Consider the following 25770-nt stretch of genomic DNA (forward strand, 5'->3'; position numbering starts at 1 on the left):
GGGAGTGGGTTTGTCAGGGTGAAGTAACAGTGCCAGAGAGTGTTTGATAAAGGGCCTTGGAGAGGAGCAGAATGGAGAAGTGGCTGGAGCTGTCGGGGAAGGTCTCCAGGGAGGCAGGACTTCAGCAGGACCCTGAAAGCTGAGTAAGTTTCGTCAGGGTGGTACGCAAGGAGTTTCTCTGGTAGACTTGAGTAATGGGACATAGGTTATAGAAACTTAATCCTCATTTTAGTGTGGAATGAACTATGAGGTTATAAGTCTTCATTCTTCATATAAGTCTGTGGGTTCGGTCATGCAATATTTGGTCAGCTGGTACACTAAAGCCTTGACAGTTTTGACCATACATTTGGCACTTTTTCCACTTTAGCATCTCATAAACCAGTTCCAGTAACAGCAGATAGTAAGAAGCTGAGTCCAGGTCTTTCGCTCTGATTTCCCCAGGGCACCCCAGCTTCATTGTAGTTTCTCAGATCCAATGATGGCAAGAGAGTTGATATGCCTCCTAAGTGCAGTCTCTATAATTTAAAATTTCAGGGAGGTTACATCCTGAACAAGGTGGCACAGCTACATCATGACATCTTAAAACTGAGTAGTTTCTGAGAGCCAGAGTAGAAACATACCACATCTGTACGAACTTGTTGAAGTGTAAAGATAAATTGTAGAGAAGGTACTTAAAAAGCTTATGAAATATAAAATATTTTGGTACAACTGAATTGGAAAAGTTGCAGTTCAGTCAGAATGCCTTGAGGTGTATCCAGGATGTTTTGACCCTGCCATTTTGAACTATTGGAGATTCTGACCCTACTGTTTTGATCCTGGAGACATTTTGACTCTACCTATACATAAAACATTTTGATCTGAATTATATAAATATTGAGAAATGTTTTTGTCAAGAAAGCATTTCATGGAATGAATGTCATTATGTCTATTTAATTTCCCGATTGGTTTCCTATCCAACATAATGCTGTTTCCCATTTGTATATTATTATTTTTTTGAGACAAGGTCCCACTCTGTCACCCAGGCTGGAGTGCAGTGGCATGATCTTGGCTCACTGCAGCCTCACACTCCTGGGCTTAAGGGATCCTCCCACCTCAGCCTCCCCAGTAGCTGGGACTACAAACATGTGCCACCACATCGCACTAATTTTTGTACATTTTGTAGACACCGGGTCTCATTATGTTGCCCATGTTTCAAACTCCTGGGCTTATGGGATCCTCCTGCCTCAGCCTCCCAATGTGCTGGGATAACAGGTGTGAGCCACTACACCTGGCCACATTTTCTTTTCTTTTTTTTTTTTTTTTTTTGAGACGGAGTCTCGCTCTGTCTCCCGGGCTGGAGTGCAGTGGCCAGATCTCAGCTCACTGCAAGCTCGGCCTCCCGGGTTTACGCCATTCTCCTGCCTCAGCCTCCCTAGTAGCTGGGACTACAGGCGCCCGCCACCTCGCCCGGCTAGCTTTTTGTATTTTTTAGTAGAGACGGGGTTTCACGGTGTTAGCCAGGATGGTCTCCATCTCCTGACCTCGTGATCCGCCCGTCTTGGCCTCCCAAAGTGCTGGGATTACAGGCTTGAGCCACCGTGCCCGCTGGCCACATTTTTTATTGTACTGATTTTTTCCCATGGAATCAATTCTTTTCGATTTAAATTTTACAATGAAGATGTTGCATATCAATTTTTTGTTGTTATTCATACTGCATGTTACCAATTATAGGTTCTGCCACTGTGAGTTTTCCTTTATAGTTACTATAAATCAGGTAAGAACTTCATTTTCCCAGGTCAGATTTTACTGTTCTGAATTTTACTGTAAATAGCTTTAAGTATTACATTTTAATTTTTATTATTTTTATGAGCTATGTTCATTATAAATTGGCTGAAAACAATTGATAATTATATTTCTTTCTAAAGTAGTCCTTGATTAAAAAAAAAAATCCCCAGTTCTCCTATACAGTTTTGGAATTATCAAAGTATTCAGCCTAGGTCCATTGTATTGCTAATGCGGTGACTGTGCAAAGATCTAACCATCCTGCTTTGTCTGGGCTTTGCCTGGAATAAAGACCACCTCTATGGTAGCAACCATTATAGACTTGGTACTTCCAAACTACCTCTGAAGCCTATTGAGGGAAAATTGCCACATTTAGAGGTGCCCCGTCCAAGATATACTCTTTCGATTTGTTTCTACTGTAATTTTTTCCTCCTAATCCTAATATCCCTTTCCTTTTTCTTTTCTTCTTCTTTTTTTTTTTTGGTCTTAACCTCACCCCTTGCAACTAATACAGTTTCTCATTGTTGGCTACTGATTTATTTTTATGGGGGAAAAAAAATCCCATTAATCCCTGCTTTGCTGTTCACTTACGTTCATCTTTCAACCTGGCAAGTGACTTTTGGTGAATAAACATCATTAGAAAAAAAAAAAAAAAAAAAAGAGAATATCCAACTTATTATTTCTTTACAGTCAAGAAGCAGACTGCAGATGTTCTTACTTTGATTTTGACTGGGAGCATTGATGCTGACAAGTATTTTTCCGTGAGATATTACGAAGTGGTCAGTTTTGTGGGCTGGTGGAATAACCTCTTTGCAGTCATTGACTGCACTAAATAGGGCTGAGATCATTGAGTTACTTTATTACCAGCTTGGATTCCCTACCCCATAACCGAAGAAAGCAAGATGGAGGAAAGTAGCATGAAACTAGCAATGATTTTTATAGTGCCTTTTAAACTAGACTCTTCAATAATTCCCCAGAATGCAAATTTTGTTTCACAATTAAGGCCATACTTTCCACTCCTTTCAGAGTGACTCAGTCAAAACTGTTCATCTATCCAAAAATTCTACTCACAGAAAATATTTTATTGCTTATTTAGAAACAGCATGATACTAAGATAGCATGTTTTGCATTAGTCTACTTTTCTTTAAATTTAAATGAAGGACAAAATGGAAAAATAATTGAAAACAGGCTGTGCTTGCTAGCTTCATGAGAAAGGATCATGGTGGAGCTGAAAACCTTAGAAGCTGGTTACACATGATGGAAAAGAGGCCCTCACGAACTGATTACACCATTCCCATTGCTTTGCTTGTAAATGCATTTGGCACACAATAAAACTTTTAGAAAATCAAGTTGTTGAATCAATGTTTAGGTGATGACAACTTCCCTTGTAAATAAAGGTCACTTCCTATAACTTTGACTTTAGTATTGATTGATCGAGACAGAGTCTTGGTCTGTTGCCCAGCCTGCAGTGCAGTCACGTCTTACTACAGCCTTGACCTGCCAGGCTCAAGTGATCTTCCTGCCTCAGTCTCCTGAGTGGCTGGGACTACAAGCATATGCCACCATGCTCAACTAATTTTTGTATTTTTTTGTAGAGATGGTGTCTCCCTATCTGACCCAGATAGGCTGGTGACCCAGGCTGACCTTGAACTCCTGGGCTCAAGGAATCCTCCTGCCTCAGTCTCCCAAAGTGTTGGGATTACAGGTGTGAGCCACCATGCCCCGCCTACTTTGACTTTAATGCTACCGAAATACAGTTTTCCCCACCAGGCCTCAAGTAATGTATCACACACAGCAGGGCAGCTACCCTGAGAACATATGCATGTACTCTGATGACCAGCTTCTTTTAAAAAAGAATTCAAATCCACAGAATTAGAAGAGTGTCCTTTGGATTTCTACAGAACACTGAGAATCCTATGTAGGGTTTAGTGAATGCTAAACAGGGTTAGTGAATGTTGCACAGAATCTCAGAATATTGAAAGTAACATTTATTGATTTGACATATAATAAGTTTGTTGCTACCTGACTTTTTGGTTTGTAAAACATGAAGCATTTCACAAGTTGGATCCCACCATTTCTGCCCTAAGCTGCAGACAGTCTCCTTGCACCCCCACCGGTTTACCTCTTTGCCCACAGCTGCTCAGAGCTGTCTTGCTGCAAGGCTGATATTTACTGTCTGACTCCAACAAGGATGTTGGTAATTTTAAATTTTTCTGGCTTTTAGCTTGTGACGTTATTATCTTGCTCTGCGTCTGTTCTCTTTTAGATTTTAGATTTCTGACATCCCAAGAGGCCTTTATGGAGTGTTGTTTTATCCTCCTTGCTCCTTCTTTGTAGAAATTTAGAAAATAATATTTGAAAGCAGTCCCTGGGAACTTAGGGAGAGAAAGAACCACAAATCCAGGCAATTTAAATCTTTGGTTTCTGATAAATCGTATAGGAATGAGATATGCATCATAATCAACATTAAATTCAGTAACTTTTTTTATTACTGAAAAATGACAAGCCAGATCAGTTCAACTCTGACCATCATAAAAACACAAGTATCTTACTAAAATAAATACTAAATGCTAACCAGCAGGGCTGAGCCAAAGGGTGAGATGAGTGAGGAACCTGTCTTGGGCACAAAATTTAAGGGGACATCAAAAAAAAAAAAAAAAAAAAAAAAAAGGCGGGGGGGGGGGGGGGAAGAAAGAAAGAAAACAAAAAAGAAACAACAAAAAACCCCAAACCAAAAAACTCGACAATCAAGCTAAATGATATTTTAATTCAATATTTTAAAAAATAAAACAAATGAAAAAAAATTATGATGAACAAAATATAAATGTTAAAGACAAGATCAGTAACAGTGCCTTGCCAGGCCATATTGCATCCTCAGTCAAAAGGAAAAATCAGTAACACTCATTCTGTCATTACCTAAAAATTTGTTTTTTTTTTTGTTGACCTTATTTGCCTTACCCTCATCCTGGCCCTGCTAACCAGAATATCAGTGGTTAGGGTAAAAAAATGGCATAATCTTTCCTCTAAAAATGTTCACTCAAGGGAGAAAATACGTGTAGTGATTTTCAAGCCTAGTTATGATCACTGGGTAACCAATATCCATAATTTTGACCCTGGTTTGGCTATAGTCTCAATTAAAAGGTATTTTCCAATCCCAAAAATGGAAGTGTTGTCTTTTTGTTAATTCAATATGAAGGGATCATATTATCAAAAACCATTACATTTCTTTTTTTTTTTTTAACCTGCTTAGAAAAACTCATGTAGTTCAATTCATCAAAAGTTTCTCCATCCACGGTGGTCCCCTCTGGCTCTCTCTTTATTGGTTTTGGCGGGAGAGGGCCTGTGGGGCTTTTTCCGGTATTCCACTTTTGTCCAGCCCCCTTCGCTGACTTTGCTCTCCTCTTCACTGGCTCTTGAGTCAGTCTCAGGGTGCAAAGGCATCCCTGGTATGATGTTGGGTTGGTGGAGGTCTCTAGGGCTTCTCTTGAAGTCAGGCGACTGGTGAGGATTGAGTGCTGACTGAGAAACCCTGTAGAACTTTCCGGGATATCTTCCTCTTGAAGGAGTGGGATGCTGACTTTTTCCAGTGTATCTTCCTCTAGGAGAAGAATTGAGTGATATACTACCACGTCCATATTTGTTCCTGCTTCTGTCTGAGTATCGACCCCTCTCTGAAGAGGTGTCAGTATTGCCACTGGAAAAGCCACTGTCCCTAGAGCTGAGATGCAGGGAAGAGAAGTTTTTGGTCAGTCCATACTGGGTAGGAGAGGAGCTTCTGGACTGGTTCACAGGTGTAATCTGTTGATACTTAATGGGCACCTGGGTCCGTCTCACAGCAGCAGCATAGGAATCCTGGCCATCAAGGTATGAGAAGAATGGTGACCCCAGAATAGGATTGCTCTGGGAACGCTGTAAAGAAGTGTTGGATGCAATCTGCCGCATCCTCAGAGTATCTAACCACTGGCAATCAGCACCTGCGGGAGAAATGGAAATGAGCATCTTTGAAGCCACAGTAAAGCTGCATGCCTAATTCATACGCCTGTTTTAGGATAATTCAAGGCTGTTTGGGATGCTCTAAGCTTTACCATTCATAGAAATTCTAGGCTACGTATAAGGACATTTCCTTTATTACAAATACTTTACAAAATAAGGACATTTACACTTAGTCAATCTATGCTATGTGCTTGGCATTGTTCCATGGGCTTTCCTTCCACTATCTGATTTAATCCTCTCAATAATCTTCTTAGGTAAACACTAATAGTCTTATTCTATAAATGAGGAAGCTTGGGAGGTCAAATAACTTGCCCAAGATCACTCAGTCAATAATACCAAGTCCTGCATCTAAATCCCATCTTCTTCCTACATAGTTGTGTTCTCACTTCTAGAAAGTATGTTCAGGTAGCAGGGGCAAGTTTAGTAAACAAAAGGTTTTTTTTGCAACCTGCACTTTTAAAACCTCAAGGACCCTAAATGCAGATAAAATAAATGAGGCTCTGAAGGTTGAGACAGCTAGAGATTGTTTGAAAGAAAGACCGTTCATGTGTCCAGAGGAGAGATCCTGAGGCTTGGGAATAAGAAGTATTTTCAGCATAAAAAAATGAAGCTGCGTTGGCAAGTAGGAAGAAGTTAAGATAAAAGAAAATGGGGAATTGACAAGGACCATTTAGTAAGTTATATTTCAGTGAATAAGCAAGTTCCTCACACCTGAGATCTTTGCTGTTTACCCCCAAGCCTGAACAATGTTACTGGAGCTCCTGGGTGGTCCTCCCAGCCTCAGCTTCCTCAGCTACTCCACCCTCTGCTCACACAGATGACGCGTGTGGAGGGTATCAGAGCATGCATGTCTCTGTCTCCCTCACTGCCTGAGCACAGGTGACCCATACCTCTGCGGTGAGTGACTTGTCCAGACAATTCCAGAGACTCCTCCCAGGCTTCAGTGCAGCACAACGCCTGCTTTTGTTGTTGTTATTGTGTGTATGTGTGTATTTTATTGTGGTCACAACCACATTTTTCCATCCTAGCCTTCTTTTTTTTTTTTTGAGACAGTCTCCCTCTGTCGCCCAGGCTGGAGTGCAGTGGCCGGATCTCAGCTCACTGCAAGCTCCGCCTCCCGGGTTCAGGCCATTCTCCCGCCTCAGCCTCCGGAGTAGCTGGGACTACAAGCGCCCGCCACCTCGCCCGGCTAATTTTTTGTATTTTTAGTAGAGACGGGGTTTCACCGTGTTAGCCAGGATGGTCTCGATTTCCTGACCTTCTGATCCGCCCGCCTCGGCCTCCCGAAGTGCTGGGATTACAGGCTTGAGCCACCGCCCGGCCCATCCTAGCCATTTTTAAGCCTATAGTTCAGTACTGTTAGTATATTCACATTGTTGTGCAACAGATCTCTATAATTGTTTCATCTTGCAACACTGAAACTCTAGACCCACTAATCTCTAAGTTCCTCTTTGCCCTTTTGCCTTCCCTTCTCCCCTGCCCCCCGACTCCCACTTGTTAACTATCTTCTACTTCCTGTTTCTATGACTTTGACTACTGTGGATACTTCACATGAGCAGTATCATACAGATTCACAATGCCTTCTTTCCCTCCCATTGACTTCTCTGGAATTTTGGCTTCCAATAGAACCCTGATTTTGCTCAGTCTCCAACCCCCTCCATGTAGCCATGTGATCGGGAGAGTTGACCGCATTCTGGCTCCAGGGATCGACTTTAATTAGTTTAAGTCAGATGTGCTCATGCTATGTTTAGGGATGGACAAGTTGCTCTATTCTGGCCAAAGCAGAATTGGTGAGGGGTAGTCTTTTGGGGGTTTCTAGAAAAGTTTTCCTTACTCCTATATATAAGAACAGGTAGGGATTTCCTCTGGACATTGCCATATCTTTGTGTGATGACTGTAAACAGGAGAGGAGCCGAGGGCACAGGCAGCCTATTGAGCATGGCAGGGCGGAAAGAAGGGAAGGTTCATTCCACTATCTGAATATGGTTGAGCCGGCTTATCTTACTGCACCTGGAGCCTGCCCTACCTCTGAACTTCTTGTTATGGAAGATAATAAATTTTATTACAGTTTAAATCAGTGGTTTAAGGACTTTAGAGCTCTTCTTAATCACCGGGAAGGCTCCTTAAAATGCAGATTGCAGGTCCTACCCCCAGAGTTCTGATTCAGTAAGTCTGGGTTTGGGCCTGAGGATCTGGATTTCTAGTAAGTTCACAGGTGATCCCGATGCTGCTGGTCCTGGGGCCACACTTGGGAAACTATTGGAGTAAGGCAGTTGAAACTGGGTTTTCGGCTACTCGAAGCTCAAAGATAGATCGTAACTGATTGAGGTGGTATCCTCTGAGTCTTCAGATCATCTGAAAATGTCATAATTAAGTTTCTGGAATCTAGCACACATCTAATACGGGAACACTAACTTACTTGAGTCAGACCTACTTCCGGGGTTGCCATCTGAATTGGTGAATAATGTCTGAATGGCAAGTTGGACTGCTTTCACTTCATCCTGAGGTTTTGTTCTACTCCACTGAATCGAATGGACATGTTTAGTGCTTTTTGGAGTTCTAACATCACTCTGGTTAAAAAAAAAAAAAAAAAAAAAAAAAAAAAAAAGAAACATATAACCAAATAGACAAACACATATAAAATAGGAAAGAAAGACATCCAGGTTATTATATCACTTCAATTTCACTTCTTAGAACACTATCATAATGCACTAGGAAAATATTCTGAACAGTTGGCCCAAATACGCTCATTTGATGAAAAGAAAATGTTTAACCACTGTATTTCTTAGTGGGTTATAGCACTTATTCCCTAATGGATTATAACATATATTTCTTAGTAAACTATAATAGCTAAAAATATGGTTGTCTTCTCCCAGAATTTATTATATTTGACAAATCTCAACTTACCTCTTTGTTTAATAAGAAATAAAAATTTACCTCTTCTGTTTATAGTACTTGAAGACAGATATTTTGTTGAATAAATGAAAATGTGAGCACCATGTTTGCCTAAGAGTGAATTCAGATCATCAAGGGAACTGAATGAATGTGATGGGGCAAATCACCTACATGGAGGGGGAGCGGTCTCAGAGGCAAAAGTGAGACAGGATCAAGAAGTAAGAAATGGGGACCAGGAAGAGGACACTAGGTCAAGACACATCTTGTCCTGAAATCTCCCTCCTCACTAGCTGTCACCAATCAATGTCAGTTAAAGAGTCTCCAGGATTCAATATGGTTAGGGAAATCTGTTTTTAAAAACTCTGAAGTGAGAAACCCAGACAAAAGTGGCATATCATCATGAGGTCTAAAAAAGAAGGAGGAGGGAGAGAGAAGAAGAAAAAGAGAACTGGGTGTGCTATCTCCAAAACTATCTAAGGCAGGCAGAGATAGAATCTGGTTGTTCTAATTGTCCGATTACTAACAAGAAGGCTTTTCCTGGGTAGTGAGGACCAGTTAACAGACTTTAGAATAGTCTAGTCTAGATTCCAAGTTCCTCAAGACCAACCAGCCTCTTTTGTTTGGGTTTTGCACCTTGCAAGCAATGCTTTGACAAATAATGTAACTTCTTCTCAGATGCCTGACAACCTGTGCACCTCAGCAGGTGAGGATAAATAACTGCTGTAAACCTTTTTGGCTTCCAGCCTGGCCAGAGTTGTTTTTTTTTTTTTTTTTTTTTTTTTTTGAGACAGAGTTTTGCTCTTGTCTCCCAGGCTGGAGTGTAATGGCGCAATCTTGACTCACCGCAACCTCCGCCTCCTGGGTTCAAGCGATTCTCCTGCCTCAGTCTCCTGAGTAGCTGGGATTATAGGCATGCACCACCATGCCCAGCTAATTTTTGTATTATTAGTAGAGATGAGGTTTTACCATGTTGACCAGGCTAGTCTCGAACTCCTGACCTCAGGTGATCCACCTGCCTCAGTCTCCCAAAGTGCTGGGATTACAGGCATGAGCCACCATGCCTGGCCCAGAGTTTGTATTTCTAATACTGAAAAGCCAAATCCTGGCAGCCGAGGAAACTATCAAAATGCCACATTCACAAAGTCCTCTTTGAAGTGGACTTCATCTTACTGCAGCCACTGGGAGCTAACAGGGTAGCCAGGGAAGAGCAGAAGGTATTTTTTTATAGTTAGAAAACATGGAAGTGACTTCAACAATTCTGTCAGTGAGTACCTCATACCTCAGGCCTTCCTTTCATCTCTCTGAGCCTGTTTTTCCTATCTGCAAAATGAGGATAATAATATCTTTCAGTATTTTTTTTTTTTTTTTCCTGGAGACAGGGGTCTGACTGTGCCACCCAGGCTGGAGTGCAGTGATGTGATCTTGGCTCACTGCAGCCTCAACCTCCTGGGCTCAAGCAATCCCCCCACCTCAACCTCCCGAGTAGCTGGGGCCACAGACATGTGCCACCACACCCGGCTGTTTTTTGTATTTTTTGTAGAGATAGGGTTTCATAATGTTGCCCAGGCTGGTCTCAAACCCTTGGGCTCAAGTGATCTGCCCACCTCAGCCTCCCAAAGTGCTGAGATTACAGGTGTGAGCCACTGCACCTGGCTGATATTTTTCAGTATTGATTTACATGAAGTTAGTGTGATCAAACTGGTATAAGCACCTGTAACAGTGCCTGGTTCATAGTAGATCCTTAATAAATGTTTCTTGAATGAACGAACTGGATGAATGAATGAAATGCATGTCCCTTTGGTGGTGGGTGCACACTAATATCTCCAGGAGTACCAAGACTGTACTATAACTGTTGCCTTCCACCCACTCCCACCAGGTTTATGTACCTTGTAAGGTGTATGTCCCACCAGCCACAAAGATCTTGTTGACTTAAAAAAAAATTAGTATTAAGTATTAGTATCCCTAATACCAAACATCTGACATGGTATACAGAAGGTGTTCAGTCCATAACTAATGAATGAATGAAGCACTACCTCAGTCTCTATCTGGGTAAGTTTATCCTGTTCTCTTTTCTTCCCAACATGTTGTTAGATAAATTATATTGATCTTCCCATGGTCATGATGGTTGGTTTATCTCCCAATACATTCCAATAAATTATATGCTCTGAGGTAACAGATAAATTTATATTCATTCACTGTTGGTGGGGCCACCAGCCTCTTGCCCCCAGAGCTTACCTCATATGTGACAGTGCACTCCACAGTCTGATTTTTTGCTATTCCTACAATCCACTTCTCCATTACAAATGGTGGCTGAAAAACAAAAGTTAGGATGGTGTAGTACCATAACACAGTCTGCTCTACTATAGTATGTTTCTTTGAGGCCAGTTGTGCCATACACAGTTAGCAAACAGGGGCATAACATCAGATTATCATGAAAGCCTTGTTGGTTCTCATGTGATCACTCACAACATGCGAATGTTTGGAGTTTTGCTTTTCATAAGACATCCTTTTGTGTATTTGTAAATAGCTAGTCACGGCCTCCCACAATCTTCTTTTCCGATATAACATTTGCTATCACTCAGTCCTATCATTATGTCATTAATTCATGCTAAAGTTTGAAGCATCAGTTGGAAAACTTTCCCACAGTTAAGAGAAATCCATAGCAATATGAGAAGACCCAGAAGTGCTTTCCTTGAGTAAAGCCGTGGCTGGTTCAGTGGCTTCAACAATCACTCTGCTTTCCATAACATCACACTATCCAGCAAAGCTGCACATACACATGAAGAAACCATGGTTATGTTTTCCCACTATATTAAAACAAAGGATTAGTGAGGAAGCCTGTGCCTTTGATACTATTTTAATTATGATGAAAACAGCCTCAGAAATAAGCTGCACTCTCTTCCCATCCCCCTTTCACTTCAGGTTTAAGGCTGCAAAGGAATGACTGACCGTGAGCTGGGTTCAAAGAAAATGTGATAGAGATTTAGCTGGGCTAGGTTTTCTTTGAGACTGAGTCTCACTCTGTTGCCCAGGCTGGAGTGTAGAGGCGCAATCTTGGCTCATTGCAAACTCTTCCTCCCAGGTTCAAGTGATTCTCAAGCCTTGGCCTCTCAAATAGCTGGGATTACAGGAGCACGCCACCACACCTGGCTCATTTTTTGTATTTTTAGTAGAGACGGGGTTTCACTATGTTGTCCAGGCTGGTCTCCAACTCCTGGTCTCAAGTGATCTGCTCACCTCAGCCTCCCAAAGTGCAGGGATTACAGGTATGAGCCACTGCACCCAACCTGGGCTAGTTTTTTGTTGTTGTTGTTGTTTATTTGTTTTAAATTAGGATTGTTATTGTTTCTGTTGATGTTTAAAAATTCTATAACTTTTGATTGGTCTGTCCCAGTTCTAGTTTTCCTATAAGCCTGTTAATGTTGCTGTGTGATTTCGTATGTATGGCATGATAGCAGAAACACTTATATTCAGTTTTACAACTCCACGGCATGGGTGGGGAAGAAAGAAAATATCTTTCCAGTCTTCAAGACAACATATTATGTCCCAACAAAATAAGAAAAAGGTAAAACCAAGTCATAACCCTTACAGATAAATAATGCCATGGAAATAACTCCTAGATACACAGTGGAATCCAACAATGAATATCAAATCAATCTGCTTGATGTCCACTTGTAAATTAAAATGACTTGGTTGTTTAGCATTCTAATGCCTATGAAGAGAACACATTTACAATGTTTTCTCTCTAAAGCAATGTGTTCTCTCTAATGCATGTCTTTGAAGAACCATTTTAGTTCCCTACTTATGTTTGTACCTGGGTTCTTTGCTACAAGCCCCACTTTCTTCACTGAAACCAAAGGCCTGGTTAATAGTGTATCACAGTTAGCGGATTATGTGAGGCCAGGGTGACTGTCCTGTTGACTTCATGGTTATTCACCTGAAGTTGTTGACCTTCTACAACTGAAGTCTCATATGTATTTTTCCAGTATGATTGGGACAGAATTGAATTTTTTTTCCATTTTGAGGAGCGAGCTAAGCATTTCCGCAAGTCTTTCTTCAGTGTTTTCCTCAGCATGCTTCCCACTGGCCCTGGAGTAGTAGCATGCTTTCTAGTCACTCCAGGAATTCATAGTGTGGACTTAAGGAAGCCATTAAGACTTCAATGTGTGCCTCATAATTAACCTCATCTCAGTCCTTCAGGGAATTGACCTCAACCAAGAAAGTCTTTCTCAACCAAGAAAGTATAAGTTTTCCAAAGTTTAAAAGTACTCAAAATTTGAAGTAAATATTTTCATTGTTCACATTTTCCTTCCTTTAATAAATGACAGAGTAAGCATAAAGAAATATAGAAGAAAAAAATTTTTAAACAATTAAATGATACCTCTTTGCAGTGCTTTTTAGTTCACACAGCATAAGTGGAATTTTAACAAAAACCTATTATGATCTCAATCTGCTAAATAAAATGTGCCTTTCAACAGCCAGCTCGAGGCTGAGCTGATGTGAGCATGGACAAGCACAAAAGCACACTGCTGGGGTATTTTAATGTCTTTGTTTGATATCTGTGAATTCAAAAGAGCTTTTAAGCCGTAAATAGAACCCTACCTTTGTCATCTTTAAAATCTCCGCATCAGGTAGGTTAGTGTTGAATGTCACATCTTTTATGTAGGTTATTGCAATTTCATCCCCATCCATCTCCATATACATTTTCCACTTACAATCCTGGAATTAAAAACAAAATTATATAATTTGAGAAAGTGAAACAATTTTTTTTTAGTCTCAATGTTTCATAACACATAAAATATTCTAAATGAAGTATTATTGGAGTGGCTTTTTTTTTTTTCCTTTTTCAGTAAAAGGACATGAAATTAGATTCCTATGCATATCTAAATAAGCCCCAGTTAGTGCAGCCTTGAGACATAATGTGTCAGTTTTAAGTGCTCTATTATAGGAGTTACAAACTCAAAATCCTGAAGAGACCAGGCAGATAATAAAAAGGAGTAAAGCCAGGCAGTTTCCTTATAAGCTTTAAGTGGCAACCTTTTAAAATCGACTCATTTAATTTACATATTAAACATTGTAGGAACATTTTTTCATTACCGCAAAGAAATGTGGTTTTCTACTTTTCTTGAAATATAAGGTCCTCTTGATCCACCTTTAATCTTCCTAGATTGATAATGATGTGGGTTCAAGAAACTCTCACTTTCCTCTTAACAAGAAGGAAAACAACAGTGCAAATGTGTTGATAAATGATAATGGACAACTAGGGAGTTATGGGGTGGGTGAGGGACTCTGGGAAACCAAAGAACAGTTCCCCTAAAGGCACAGCTACTTCGTGACTTCTGTTGATTGTTCCCATGTGGAAATATGAGCCCAGTTTTGCTAGGTCCTTTAATATTTCATGAACAGCTGAGAATTAGGATCCTTATGTAAAACTCTTGATTTTTAAACAATGGTATGTTAATTAAATTTTTAATAAAATCACCATATAATGGAAAAGTGCTTTACATCATTCATTAACAGGAAAATGCAAATTAAAACCACAATGAGGCACCACTATACACCCATTAGAAGAGCTGACTGATAACATCAAATGTTGGCTAAGATTTAGAGTTACTGGAACTCTCATATTAATATTAATACATTGTTGATGGGAAATGGTACAACTGCTTCAGAAAAATTTTGATAATTTATTATAAAACCAAATCTATGCCTATTCTATGACCCAGAAATTCTACTCCTAGGTATTTACCCAAGAGAAATGAAAAAAGACTTGCCTAGGTATGTTCTTAGCAGCTTTATCATGTTAACTAGGAAACTTGAAACAAGCCAAGCATCCATCAAAATGAGAATGGATCAACTGTGATATATTCATAGAATGGAATATTACTTAGCAATACAAAGGAAGACATTACTGATGCATGCAACAACTTGGATAAATCTCAAAAACATTATGGTGAGTGAAAGAAGTATATAGAAAAAAAGAACAACCTAATGATTCCATTTATATGATATTCTAGAACAGACAAAACTAATTAATGATAGAAAAATTCAGAAGGGTGCTTGCTTCTGCAGATGGGGACTTACAAGGGGTATGAGGAAACTTTCTGGGGGTAGCAGTGCTCTACTGATAGAGGTTTGGGTTACACAGGTGCATGCATTGGTCAAAACTCAGTGAATGTACATTTTAAATCTGTGTATTTCTCTTTTTAATTAATTTTATAGTGATTATTAAAACAATTTTTTTGAGAAGGGGTCTTGCTCTGTTACCCAGGCTGGAGTATGGGTAGCATGATCTCCACTCACTGCAGTCTTGACCTCCCAAGCTCAAGCGATTTTCCCACTTCAGTCTCCTAAGCAGCTGGGACCACAAGTACGTGCCATCATGCTCAGCTAACATTTTCTTGTTTTTAATTTTTTGTAGAGCTGGGGTTTCTCTATGTTGTTGCTCAAGCTCGTCTCAAATTCCTGGGCTTAAGTGATCCTCCCACTTCAGCCTCCCAAAGTGCTGGGATTACGGGTATAAACCACTGCACCTGAACTGCATTTCTTATTCTAGCACACTGAAATATTTAGGAGGAAGTATACTGATGTCTGCAAATTAATTTGAAATGTATCAAAAAATAAAGATTGATGGATGGCTAGAGAGAGGGGTAGATGGATAAACCAAGTATATGTGATAAGCCAAGTATAGTAAAATGTTAATGGTTGAATGGGGGCTATGAGGGTTCACTGTAAAATTACTTCAACTCTGCTGTATAAATAATTTAATAATAAAAATGGGGATAAACAAAGGAAAATAAACTCATGTCTTTGTACCAAATTTGACCCCTGGACCATAAATGCACATTCTGTCTGTCTGTCTATCTACCTATTTTTTTAAATTTCCTTTTTAGAGATAGTATGTTGCTGTGTTGCCCAAGATGGTCTTGAACACTTGGTCTCAAGCAATCCTCCCACCTCAGCTTCCCAAGTAGCTGGGATAGAGGCATGAGCCATTGCTCCTGGCTCTGTGTTTATTGAAGAATGAAGAATCCTGAGGATTAAGGCTAATGTACCAAGCACCTTACATGCTGAAACTGGAAAGTGCCCTCATAAATCAGAGTGGACCTGGAATGTTTCCTAGAGCAAGCTCAGACATCATTCTTATGGAAAGGCATCAACAAAGAGGCTGTTGAAAACCTGTTGGCTTCAACAGGAAGCTGGGGTGCCTGATGTTTTAGGAAAGCCTCTAGATGAATTGCAAACCAAGCAGGGTCCATGTCTGACCCTCTTTGCCCAGCCACATTCACAAAATGGAGAGCCAATTAGTGAAGGAAAAGGTCTATTCAATAAAATGAAAACCTGGCTCTTGGCTAACGTAAGTCAAATTAGTTTCTCAGAATTGACAAATCTCTCAGTATTTCTTTGTTTTGGAGCCACTGCTACCCAGGCAACGTGGGTTCTGAGATAACTGGGCAGGATAATGACTGTTTGGTGTCATGATTGCTCTTCTCTGAAATAGCAAGAACCTTCTCAAGGCAGCAGCTGGGATAAAAAGCCTTAGAAGAGATGAGTTTACTTAGTTCAGTTTCTTTTGCCTGTCAAGTTTGGGAATTAAGTTAGTCAAAAGCACAGTCAAAAGAGCTTGAACGGCATGAAAATGCCTGAACTTCCCCTGCTTCACTCTCATCTCCTAACCAGAGAGCTCCCCCATGACCTCAAGCTGTAAATCAGACCCTCCTCTGCACACTGTCAGAACAGCTCTGTGTGAAGGAGCGGCTGACAGGAGGGGAACTCACATCTGTGGAGCGCTTACTATGCTCTAGGCATGTCGCTGGGCACTTATACCATGCTATTTTATTGGATATCCATCAGAACCCTGAAAGTCAGGACTATTTTCCCTTTAGATGAATGAGAAAAATGAGGTTCAGACAGATTAAATAACTTTCCTAGGGTTTCATGACCAATATGTGGTTGACATCAGCACAAGGCTGCATGACTCCAAAGCTGGAGGAGATACTAATAGGGACAGACAAGCAGGAGAGGTAGCAGGTGAACCTGCTGGATGGTTTTGTCCAGCTCCATAAATGGGTCCAGCCATGGACAACAGACAGGCAGAAGAAGGACCAGAGAAGATTTCGCTGATACAACCCAGAAAGCTAGTGGCCATCATTCTCCTTGCAGCAACTGCTTCCCTGCTCCCCAAAGTCCAGCTTGGAGAAACACTGATCCAAATAATAGGGTTAGAGACCTTTTATTTTTAAATTCCCTTTTTCTCTTCTACTAAAGAAAGACTTTTACCTGAACCATAAAAGAAGGTAGCTACAGAAGGAACAAAACTATACTCAAGGAAGTCATAAGACAAGGAGGCCATCATGCATTTCACTAAAAAGTAGGTTCTGCTTGTTACAAAGCTGGGTAAGAGAGAAAGAGAATATGCTCCAACATGCAGGGCCCATGTAAATCATAAAATCAATTTGACAATGGCCTGACCTAACTCCAGGCATCTTCAGGGCATCTATGATATCATTGTTGCCTAGTTAACAAAAGTAATCCACAAATAAAGTAATGGAATTCCTTATATTCTGCTCAGTTTCAAATTAGCCTAAGGTATCCTTAACGTTTTTGCCATTTTGTTAGTCATAAATTGTCAATGAGGATTGTCCACAACTCTGGGATTCAAATGGTTATTGAATTGGACTGGACACGCTGCAGACATTGAGATGCCATGTAACCAGTTCTTAACTGATCAACCACGGAAAAGGCTATCATTACAAATAAAATGAATTAAGTCATCAATAACATCACTAAAAATAACAATTCCACAAGTTTGTGAGCCTAATATAGGGTTTTACTTAGATATTTGCAACCTTTTCAGTACCTTGGCTGTGACAGGGACCAGGTATTGGGCACAGTAGACCCTGATGATTTTTTTATTTTTTTATTTTTGAGATGGTGTCTCACTCTGTTGCCCAGGCTGGAGTGCAGTGGTGCAATCTCGGCTCACTGCAAGCTCTACCTCCTGGGTTCACGCCATTCTCCTGCCTCAGCCTCCCGAGTAGCTGGGACTACAGGCGCCCGCCACCATGCCCGGCTAATTTTTTGTATTTTTAGTAGAGAGAGGGTTTCACCATGTTAGCCAGGATGGTCTCTATCTCCCGACCTCGTGATCCACCCGCCTTGGCCTCCCAAAGTGCTGGGATTACAGGCGTGAGCCACCGTGCCTGGCCCAGTGGACTCTGATTTTAAAACCATTCACCATTTTTTTTTTTTTTTTTTTGGAGACAGGTTCTTACTCTGTCACCCAGGCTGGAGGGCAGTGGTGCAATCTCAGCTCACTGCAGCATCAATTTCCTGGGCTCAAGCGATCTTCCCACATCAGCCTGCCAAGTAGCTGGGACCACAGGCATGTGTCTCCATGCCTGGCTAATTTTGCCTTCATTCTTTGTAGAGATGAAGTCTCACTATGTTGTCCAGGCTGGTCTGGAACTCCTGGGCTCAAGTGGTCCTCCTGCCTCAGCCTCACAAATTGCTGGGATTACAGGCAGGAGCAGCTGCACCTGGCCCAGGTAAACTATTGATTTTGGCTTAAGGTGAGTGTTAGAAATGTGGGTACTGATTTTTGAATTAGAAATATTCAAGGGTCACTTTGAATGTCTGTGAACAACTCTCAAAAGCAAACAGCTCTCTATCCTGAGGTCCTATGGGAACTGCAAAGTACTCTTTTTTCAAAACCATCTCACCCTGGTAGCCTGAGATGCTCCTGGTATTCACTCCTTTTACTAAGATGTTGATGATTCCTATTAAAATGGAAACGGTATGGGAAAAAGCCATACATTAAGTCATTACGAGCGGAACATTGTGGGGCAAGGTGGGGCAAGATCACAAATTTAAAGTTTGACTACCTGGGCCTGAATCCCGGTTTTGTCCCTTTTACCCCCAACCATAGCCAACTTATGTAACCTTTCTGAACCTCAGCGTTCTTTACTCAGAAGTGGATTGTTGTGTCGTGTGAAGATTAAATAAGATAATGTAAATGCAGTTCCCAGCATTGTGCCAGAACCGAATTAGAAGCTCAAAAAGGAATAATTATCATTATTACCAATATGGTCACCAACACAGCTCCAATTAGTTTACTAGATTAGCTGGTTTGTCATCTAGGAGCCATAAAAGGGAATGGGACAGAGAACAAGGTAGCTTTGATGGGCGGAAGGTGTAAAGAGTGGGCTAGGAGAGGGACCCTGCTGGAGTGGGCAGGCTGGGTCAGCGCATCTCACTTGGGCAGGAGTCTGGGCATGCAGGGGGCTGGGAATCACTCGGATACCAGGGAGTGATCAGAGATGAAAAAGAGAAGATGCAGCCCAAGCGGCAACTTAACAATGGCCAGTTTCGTGAAATGAATCAAAGAAGGAATAAATTCATATCTTCATATATAGATGGATCATATAACACCAATTCTGACCTTCTTGCTTCCACATATTCTGATTCAGCACTACTAAGAAGCAGCACCAGATGTCTGGAGGGATTACGTATGACTGGCAGCCAGAGAGCCTTATCTTGGATGAGGAAACCAAAGCACAGAGAGATGAGGTAATTTGACTGAGGTCACACAGGTAGCAAGTGGTGAGGCACAAGTGCTTGATGCGCATTTGCAGGGAGTGCTAATTACTCTTCAGCAGGAAAAGGGGACTAGCCCAGGAGCAGAGCTGGGCACTGGGAAGTGCTTTTGCTAGGGCTTCCAGTAGCAAAAAGTAGTTACCCGGAACTTTGCACTAGCTAGAAAATCTGCCTCTAAATGCAAATCTACAAGAAACAAATGGAATTTTGTTGGGGAGAAGGGAATGTTTGCATTTGACATGAATGAAAAATACAACAATTCTAGTGGGTGCCCAGAATACGCATGTTTATCTGCTGAAATACCTGGGTAATTTTAGGAGCACGTGTGTGGCTAATGGAGGATGAGAAAGCATTCCATCTGAACTGCTTCAGGATCGCCAATTATGTGAAAAAATTTTCTGAATTAAGACTACTGGCCAGCTAAAACAGAAACTCTTACACTGTGAAGATAAAATCCTAAACACTCGGTTAATGCTAAATTAAGTATCTCTTTGTGAGAAATCGCTATTCCACTCTCTGCAAGCTCCTTACAATTTTTTAGAGTTCCAAGCTAGTACAAGTCATGCCAAACATCACAGACAAGTCATCTCCCGCAAGGAAGGAAAAAGGGAATGAAGGAGTGAAGAAAAGGGGGGAAGAGGTGAGGGAATAAAAAGAAATAAGATAGAGGTAAATTTTCCAAATAGGAAAAGAGATTAAAAGGTAGCACAAAAAACTAGAGTTTAAAGTTCTGGGCAATTCAGAGACAATAATCTCAATCTCTCGCTCTCTATTTTTCCCTATCAAAATGTAATTGCATTCATCAACATTATAGATAAAACTGTTAAACAATCAAGACCAAGATCATTCAGGGTATTTCAGAAAGAAACAGACTCCCAAAATTTGCCTTTCAGGCTTTTATAGATCACCTTTACCTGATGTTACAGACATTTAAAAAATTTTAAATACATTTCCTTATTGAGGTATAATTTGCATATAATAAAATGCACAGATTTTTAAGTGTACAGTTCAATACATTTTGACAAATGTATATATCTGTGTAACCACCAGAATAAGCAAGTTATTTCTGGTACTCCAGAACCTTCCCTCATGCCTATTCCCAGATAAGCTGCCTACATAACTGGGCCACTGTTCCTGCTTCTATCACCATAGATTAAAGTTGACTGTTCTGGAATATCACAAAATTAGAATTTTACAACAGGTACTTGTATATGTCTGGCATAATGTTTTTGAGATTTGTCTATGTTAATTAATCCTCACAGCCTTACCCTGTCATAGAGAGCACTGCCCCCATTTTACAGATGAGGAGACTGAGGCTCAGAAAATGGAGAGATTTGTAGCCAGGTCATTTGGCTTTGTAGGATGGGGATTCCAGTCCAGACACGCCAAGTCTAAGCTGAGAGGTTAATTTTCAAAATCCACCCCCACCCCCTAAAACCATGAATGGAGAAAAAGTAAAATCAACCAAGAATGCTCAGGGTTTCAGCTAAAAAGGCCTGTCTTGAGGAAGCAATTTAAAATATAAAATACAGAGGTCAGAATAAACTTTTTAAGATTCAAGGGAAGACTGGAAGAGCTAGTCTCATAGCAGGCAACTGACTGTTGTGAAATCTAAGAAGTAATGCAAGATGAAATAAGAATACGATAAACATTTTGTTCATGCTGGTATTAAAAGTAGTAAGATGTTGACGCTTTAGGTCTCTGAAGGCTCCTTTATATGAGTTGCTATTATCTAGCTCAGCTGCTGAAACCTGCAGTTTTAAAGGCAGGAGGGTGGAACATCCCGTGATAGCACCTGGGTTATTTATCATTAAGTATAACCCTGCTACACTATATTTTATTATGCTGCCTTTAAAAAAGATAATACAAGTATGGTTAATTTGCTTCTCTTCTTTATCTGTACAGTGTCATGACCCACCATGGCTTTGTCCCATGAGATTTGTTTTTTTAACCAAAAAGAAATCCACAAGAAACTCTCCCTAAAAATTCCATTAATAACCTCTTTCAGCGCGTATAGGTTGCAGGGTCTGGAACTAAGAATGTTTTAATCTCCTCAGCAAAACAATGTCTCATAATGATGTACAGGACTATTGCTGTACTGATGAAGAATCATACATAATTCAGCACCTTTCACTTGGCACCACTGTGATATCCTCATTAGCCGTGGCTCACAGTGTCTGTCAGATGGTGTCCATGCGAACGCAGGCATTATATTGTCTTTGAGATGTGCAGCTGCTTCCATGACACTGCCAGTATATAAAAACATGACGCCAGTTTGTTTTATTTAGTGCTAAACCTTCCAGTTTGTAAAAACAAGGCTGACACAGAGCCTGACATGAGGCAGTGAAAATAATTAGCTCTCATTTTCTCAGCCTCCTATTTCCTTCTCCCTGCTGTGTTCTCTTTCCACTAAACCACCACATGTCAGTCGAAATGGGAGGCAATTAGTGGGCTCATTTCAGTCCCCACAACTGTGCTGAAAAGAAAGTATTTATGATGGCACAATGAACAGCTGAAAGATTAAATAACATTTGCCTTTTGAAAAGAAAATGACTTCTAGCTAAATGGGCAATTTTTGATTATTCTCAAACAAGCTTAGAGTAGTTGGTTTTTAAAATACAAGAAAGGAAAATGAGTCATTTTTAGGTGAAAGAATCAAATAAAACTTGACACAGTAATGCAAATAACTGATGTTTTATTGCAAAATATGTAAATGCGTTATACCCTTAACAATGGCTTGTGTCTAAGGTCAGGGCAGATTGGTGCCAAGTAGACACCAGTGGAGATAAGGTTGTTATATTGCCTTTCTGGGAGTTGTTATCTGAGTTATGTATGAAAAAGGGGCTTTAAGGATGATGTTAAAATAATCAAGTGAGACATACTTTCATATGATGCATTACACACTTGACGATCTAAAATGGTTCAGATGTTAGTTGACATGTTTGGAAAGGGCTTTTTTTCCTTAACTGTATTTGAAATTGGAAAGTACTAGGTCTTCATGATGGAAAAAAAGAATAGTAAGTCTTGCTATTGATTTTTGAATAATTAAGAATCTATTCCATGTCAGACTGGGTTTCTTAACGAATATAGAAGTTGATGTCACTCATCTAAGCACTGTTTTAACATTTTTAAATGCTGGGAAATCTATGCAAATAAACTTTTATCCAGGATACTCAAAATATAAAAACATCTGTTCTACCTGATAAGTTCTTCTCCTGCCACCCCATGACTTTAGGGGTGACTGGAAGAAATACGATTTTCAAAGCAACACTAACCTAGTCAGTAGGCATTGTTTACCAGTTAAGCTATTGCCAATTCAAATCCTAATGTCCAGGATTGATATGGTTGTCCTACATCCTTGATTTTCCCACATAGTGCTTCTTCATTTTACTTCAAATAGTCTGTCCCTTTTATAGTTGATTATTCTCAACACCTAATTTTTGGTTTAGAAAACAGAAGCCACTGTGAGTACTGAGGTCTCTTGCTGCAGAACTTACAGTGATCCTCAGAAGCTTTTGAAAACTTGCTTCTAAAAGCAAAGATCTCTCTCCTACAGACAACTGTGCCTGTCATCATGGAGTCACAACTACGACTGTTTCCACGTTTTTTAAAGACAGTCACAAATTTACATTGTGTTTTTCTGTTTCCAGACCATATTCTTACTTTTTACAAAATTGAATCCCAATTTTTGATTCATGCATGATGGTCAGTATGAGACAATATGACAAAATGAGACAACGGTGACCCAGAGACCTAAGCCAACTAACAACGGATTCATTAGGAGACTGGAGCTCTCTCTGAGTTAAAGACACTTCTTATGATGGTTGGTAACCAGCAATAACATGCTTGTAATTTATTCAAACCTGTGTTTTATCATGTACATCGCTATTTTAAAAGGAATTTCTAGTCTTGATTAAGAAGACTAAGAGGGACCCAACGGTGTGCTGGAGCCAGCTCTCATGAGCTGATTGCTTACAGCCATTCCCAGTTTCAAAGCCAGCGATGCCAGATTGGTAACTTGAAATCGGCCATCTTCACACCATGGAGATCTACACATGCTCCAAACCAGGGCTTCCTCCCATTGTTAGACACGTCCTGGCATGCTAGCGTGTATGCAGGACTGTCAATCCATTCAGCAGGTATGCACTGAGCACTTCACCCAGTTCTGCTCTAGCTCTCTAGCTCTCTAGGTGCCTGTCCAACCCGTCTGACAGAGTACATTGCCACTCTGTAATTAGAAACCAGCAGTGAGTTATGCAGTTGTAAAATTCTGAACTGCATTTGCTTCTTTGCTCAATTAAAACTTGTTTCTTTCTCATTTAAAAAAAAAAAAAAACACTTTATTGAGATATGATTGACATATGAAAAGCTCTACCTATTTAATGTATATAACCTGATGAGTTTGGAGATACGTATACTAAGACAGAGTAGGGACGGGGCTCAGCCCCACCCCACCTCCACCAGTGTATTTTTTCCCATACATCCTCACTGACTGTGAGACCTTGTAAACTGTGAAGAAATTGAGAAGCAGCATTCCACCGTCAATCTCACTCAAGGGAGTTAACCCTATCACCCGCATGCACACAAAACCAAGAAAATGACCCATCCTAACCCCTTGCCTCATTATATTACTCAAATCCCTGCCCCAGGAGCTTGTCTGCCATTTTTTGATCATGCGATGCATGTATTAACATGATTTCTCACTTTGCCTGCACACCCCATGCTCTGTCCTGCACATGTAATGACGTTCATATACCTCATGCTTATTCATGTCACCCTTCTTAAAACACTGCAAGACTTGCCCTCAGAGAGCCAGTCGGAGAACTCTTGCTCCCATGCTGTCTCCTTGGGCTCCAGGATAGGCCCCAATAAAGCCCTGTCTGGGAAACTTTCTCACCCTCATGTTAATTTCTGTTGCATGAGAACTCAAGAAGAGGTAGGTAATGTATGCACCTATGAGACCATCACCACAACCTATGCCATAAACATTTATCTATCACCTCCAAAAGTTTCCTCCTGCCCTCTTATTTATTACTTATTATTTTTATAAGAATGCTTAACATGAGATCAAATTTGCAAATTTTAAGTATATAACAACCTGCTGTTAATTATAGATACTATGCTGTACAGTAGATCTCTAGAACTTATTCATCTTAGATACTTAGGCACACAAATACACGTGTGCATACATGTATTTTTTTCTCTCAACAAATAGATGATCATGGAAATAAACTTCCCTATACTTAATTTTTAATAAATGCAAGATATATCAAAGTAAAGCACTGCTTTTAGCTGTCCTGAAATTTCCAAAAAGTGTTGGCTGTACTTAGAAAATCCTTTTCTTTGTGCCCTGTTATTTTATTCATGTTTATCTGTCCATTTAAAAAATTGCACAATAGGGAAAAAAAAAAAGCCCTATTTGACAGTTTTTGATATTTATAGTGCTCTGAGAAAGGGCCTGGAGATTCAATTTTTATTAAATGCAACATTTTATAAGCAATGTAATAAGGACTTAAAAGCACAATACAAGTGGGAAGCATTTGTAAAAGGCAGAATTTTTAACCTGCAGATGACATGGCTGGAAAAGCAGAACGATTCATCGAATTTCTTCCGCTGGGGAGTGGCGGAAGAGGCCAGGTGTTAATAATGGCAAGCGTGGAAGGTGGCAGAGGGAGTCAGCTGGGCAGGAAAGTCCTCTATTGATAACCTTCCACTTTGTGGGTATCAGCAATTCTGCTTCTACTTCTTCCAAAGGTTCCTCTCATTTCTCTTCCTACTTTTCTTGCCTCTTTGAAATAGGAAATTGAAAGCGATGGTCATCTGGGAAGGAGTGGCTACAGTCCGGAAGCCTGGTCTTTATTTAAGGAGTAGGTAGCCGGTATGTTCGGAGAGTAGGGAGGGGCAGCGTGTTGTTTCCGTTACTTTTCCCCTAACCTCAGTCTCCTATCTATGTCAGGTAATCAGTTTAGACCCACGGGAACCGAGCTTCAATCAGGTTTCCTTTGCCTCATTGGGGAGGGGAGGAAATAAGGACGCAAGGAACAAAGTCTGTGACGGTTGAGCGGTTGAGCATTCGTAAGGAATGGACGACTCCCCAAAGAGTTGCTTCCTAACTCTGCTTTTAAATTTTTATGACACACGAATTCTCTAAAAGATCTTGGTGAGAAAACTGCTGGGTGATTTGATAGTTTATCTCTTGGCAATTTGAGAATCAATATTCCTGAGTGGTGAGCTGGTAAGAGATATAATAATAAAATCTAGGCAGCTGAATATTTTAATAAAAAGGGGTGGTTGCTACCCTGGGGAGTGCATGAAGTCGCCCGAGATTCTGGAAGTCACTTTCCTTTTGTGCCAAGTCAAAGGCCTTAGATTGTAAAACACGGGGCACTTTGATTGCAAAAACAAAAATAGTGGTAATGTAGAATTAACTGACCCCAAATGCCTTTTCATTACCAGTATACTTATTTTGGGGGACAATGGTATCTTCCAAAATGAGGCAGTTTGACACAGTAGTTAGACCCTCAG

The 25770-nt window shown here is 40.5% G+C and overlaps 1 protein-coding gene across 2 annotated transcripts in view; it reads right to left on the minus strand.

The window, feature by feature from the left end:
• Positions 1-4508: 4508 nt before the first annotated feature.
• The window catches only part of MAP3K20 (mitogen-activated protein kinase kinase kinase 20), a 191095-nt gene continuing 169833 nt past the window's right edge, over positions 4509-25770 (minus strand). The window contains exons 17-20 of one of the 2 annotated variants that reach the window (XM_010377577.2): positions 13252-13368; positions 10885-10959; positions 8174-8324; positions 4509-5735 (exon numbers count right to left, since the gene is read on the minus strand). In XM_010377577.2, the coding sequence (XP_010375879.1) occupies positions 5035-5735; positions 8174-8324; positions 10885-10959; positions 13252-13368 (1044 nt within the window). In that variant the 3' untranslated portion in view covers positions 4509-5034. The remainder of the gene's footprint in view (positions 5736-8173; positions 8325-10884; positions 10960-13251; positions 13369-25770) is intronic. The other variant, XM_010377578.2, reaches the window with a different exon arrangement.

This window comes from Rhinopithecus roxellana, chromosome 14, assembly GCF_007565055.1.
Source record: "Rhinopithecus roxellana isolate Shanxi Qingling chromosome 14, ASM756505v1, whole genome shotgun sequence".
NCBI classification, from domain to species: Eukaryota; Metazoa; Chordata; class Mammalia; order Primates; family Cercopithecidae; genus Rhinopithecus; species Rhinopithecus roxellana.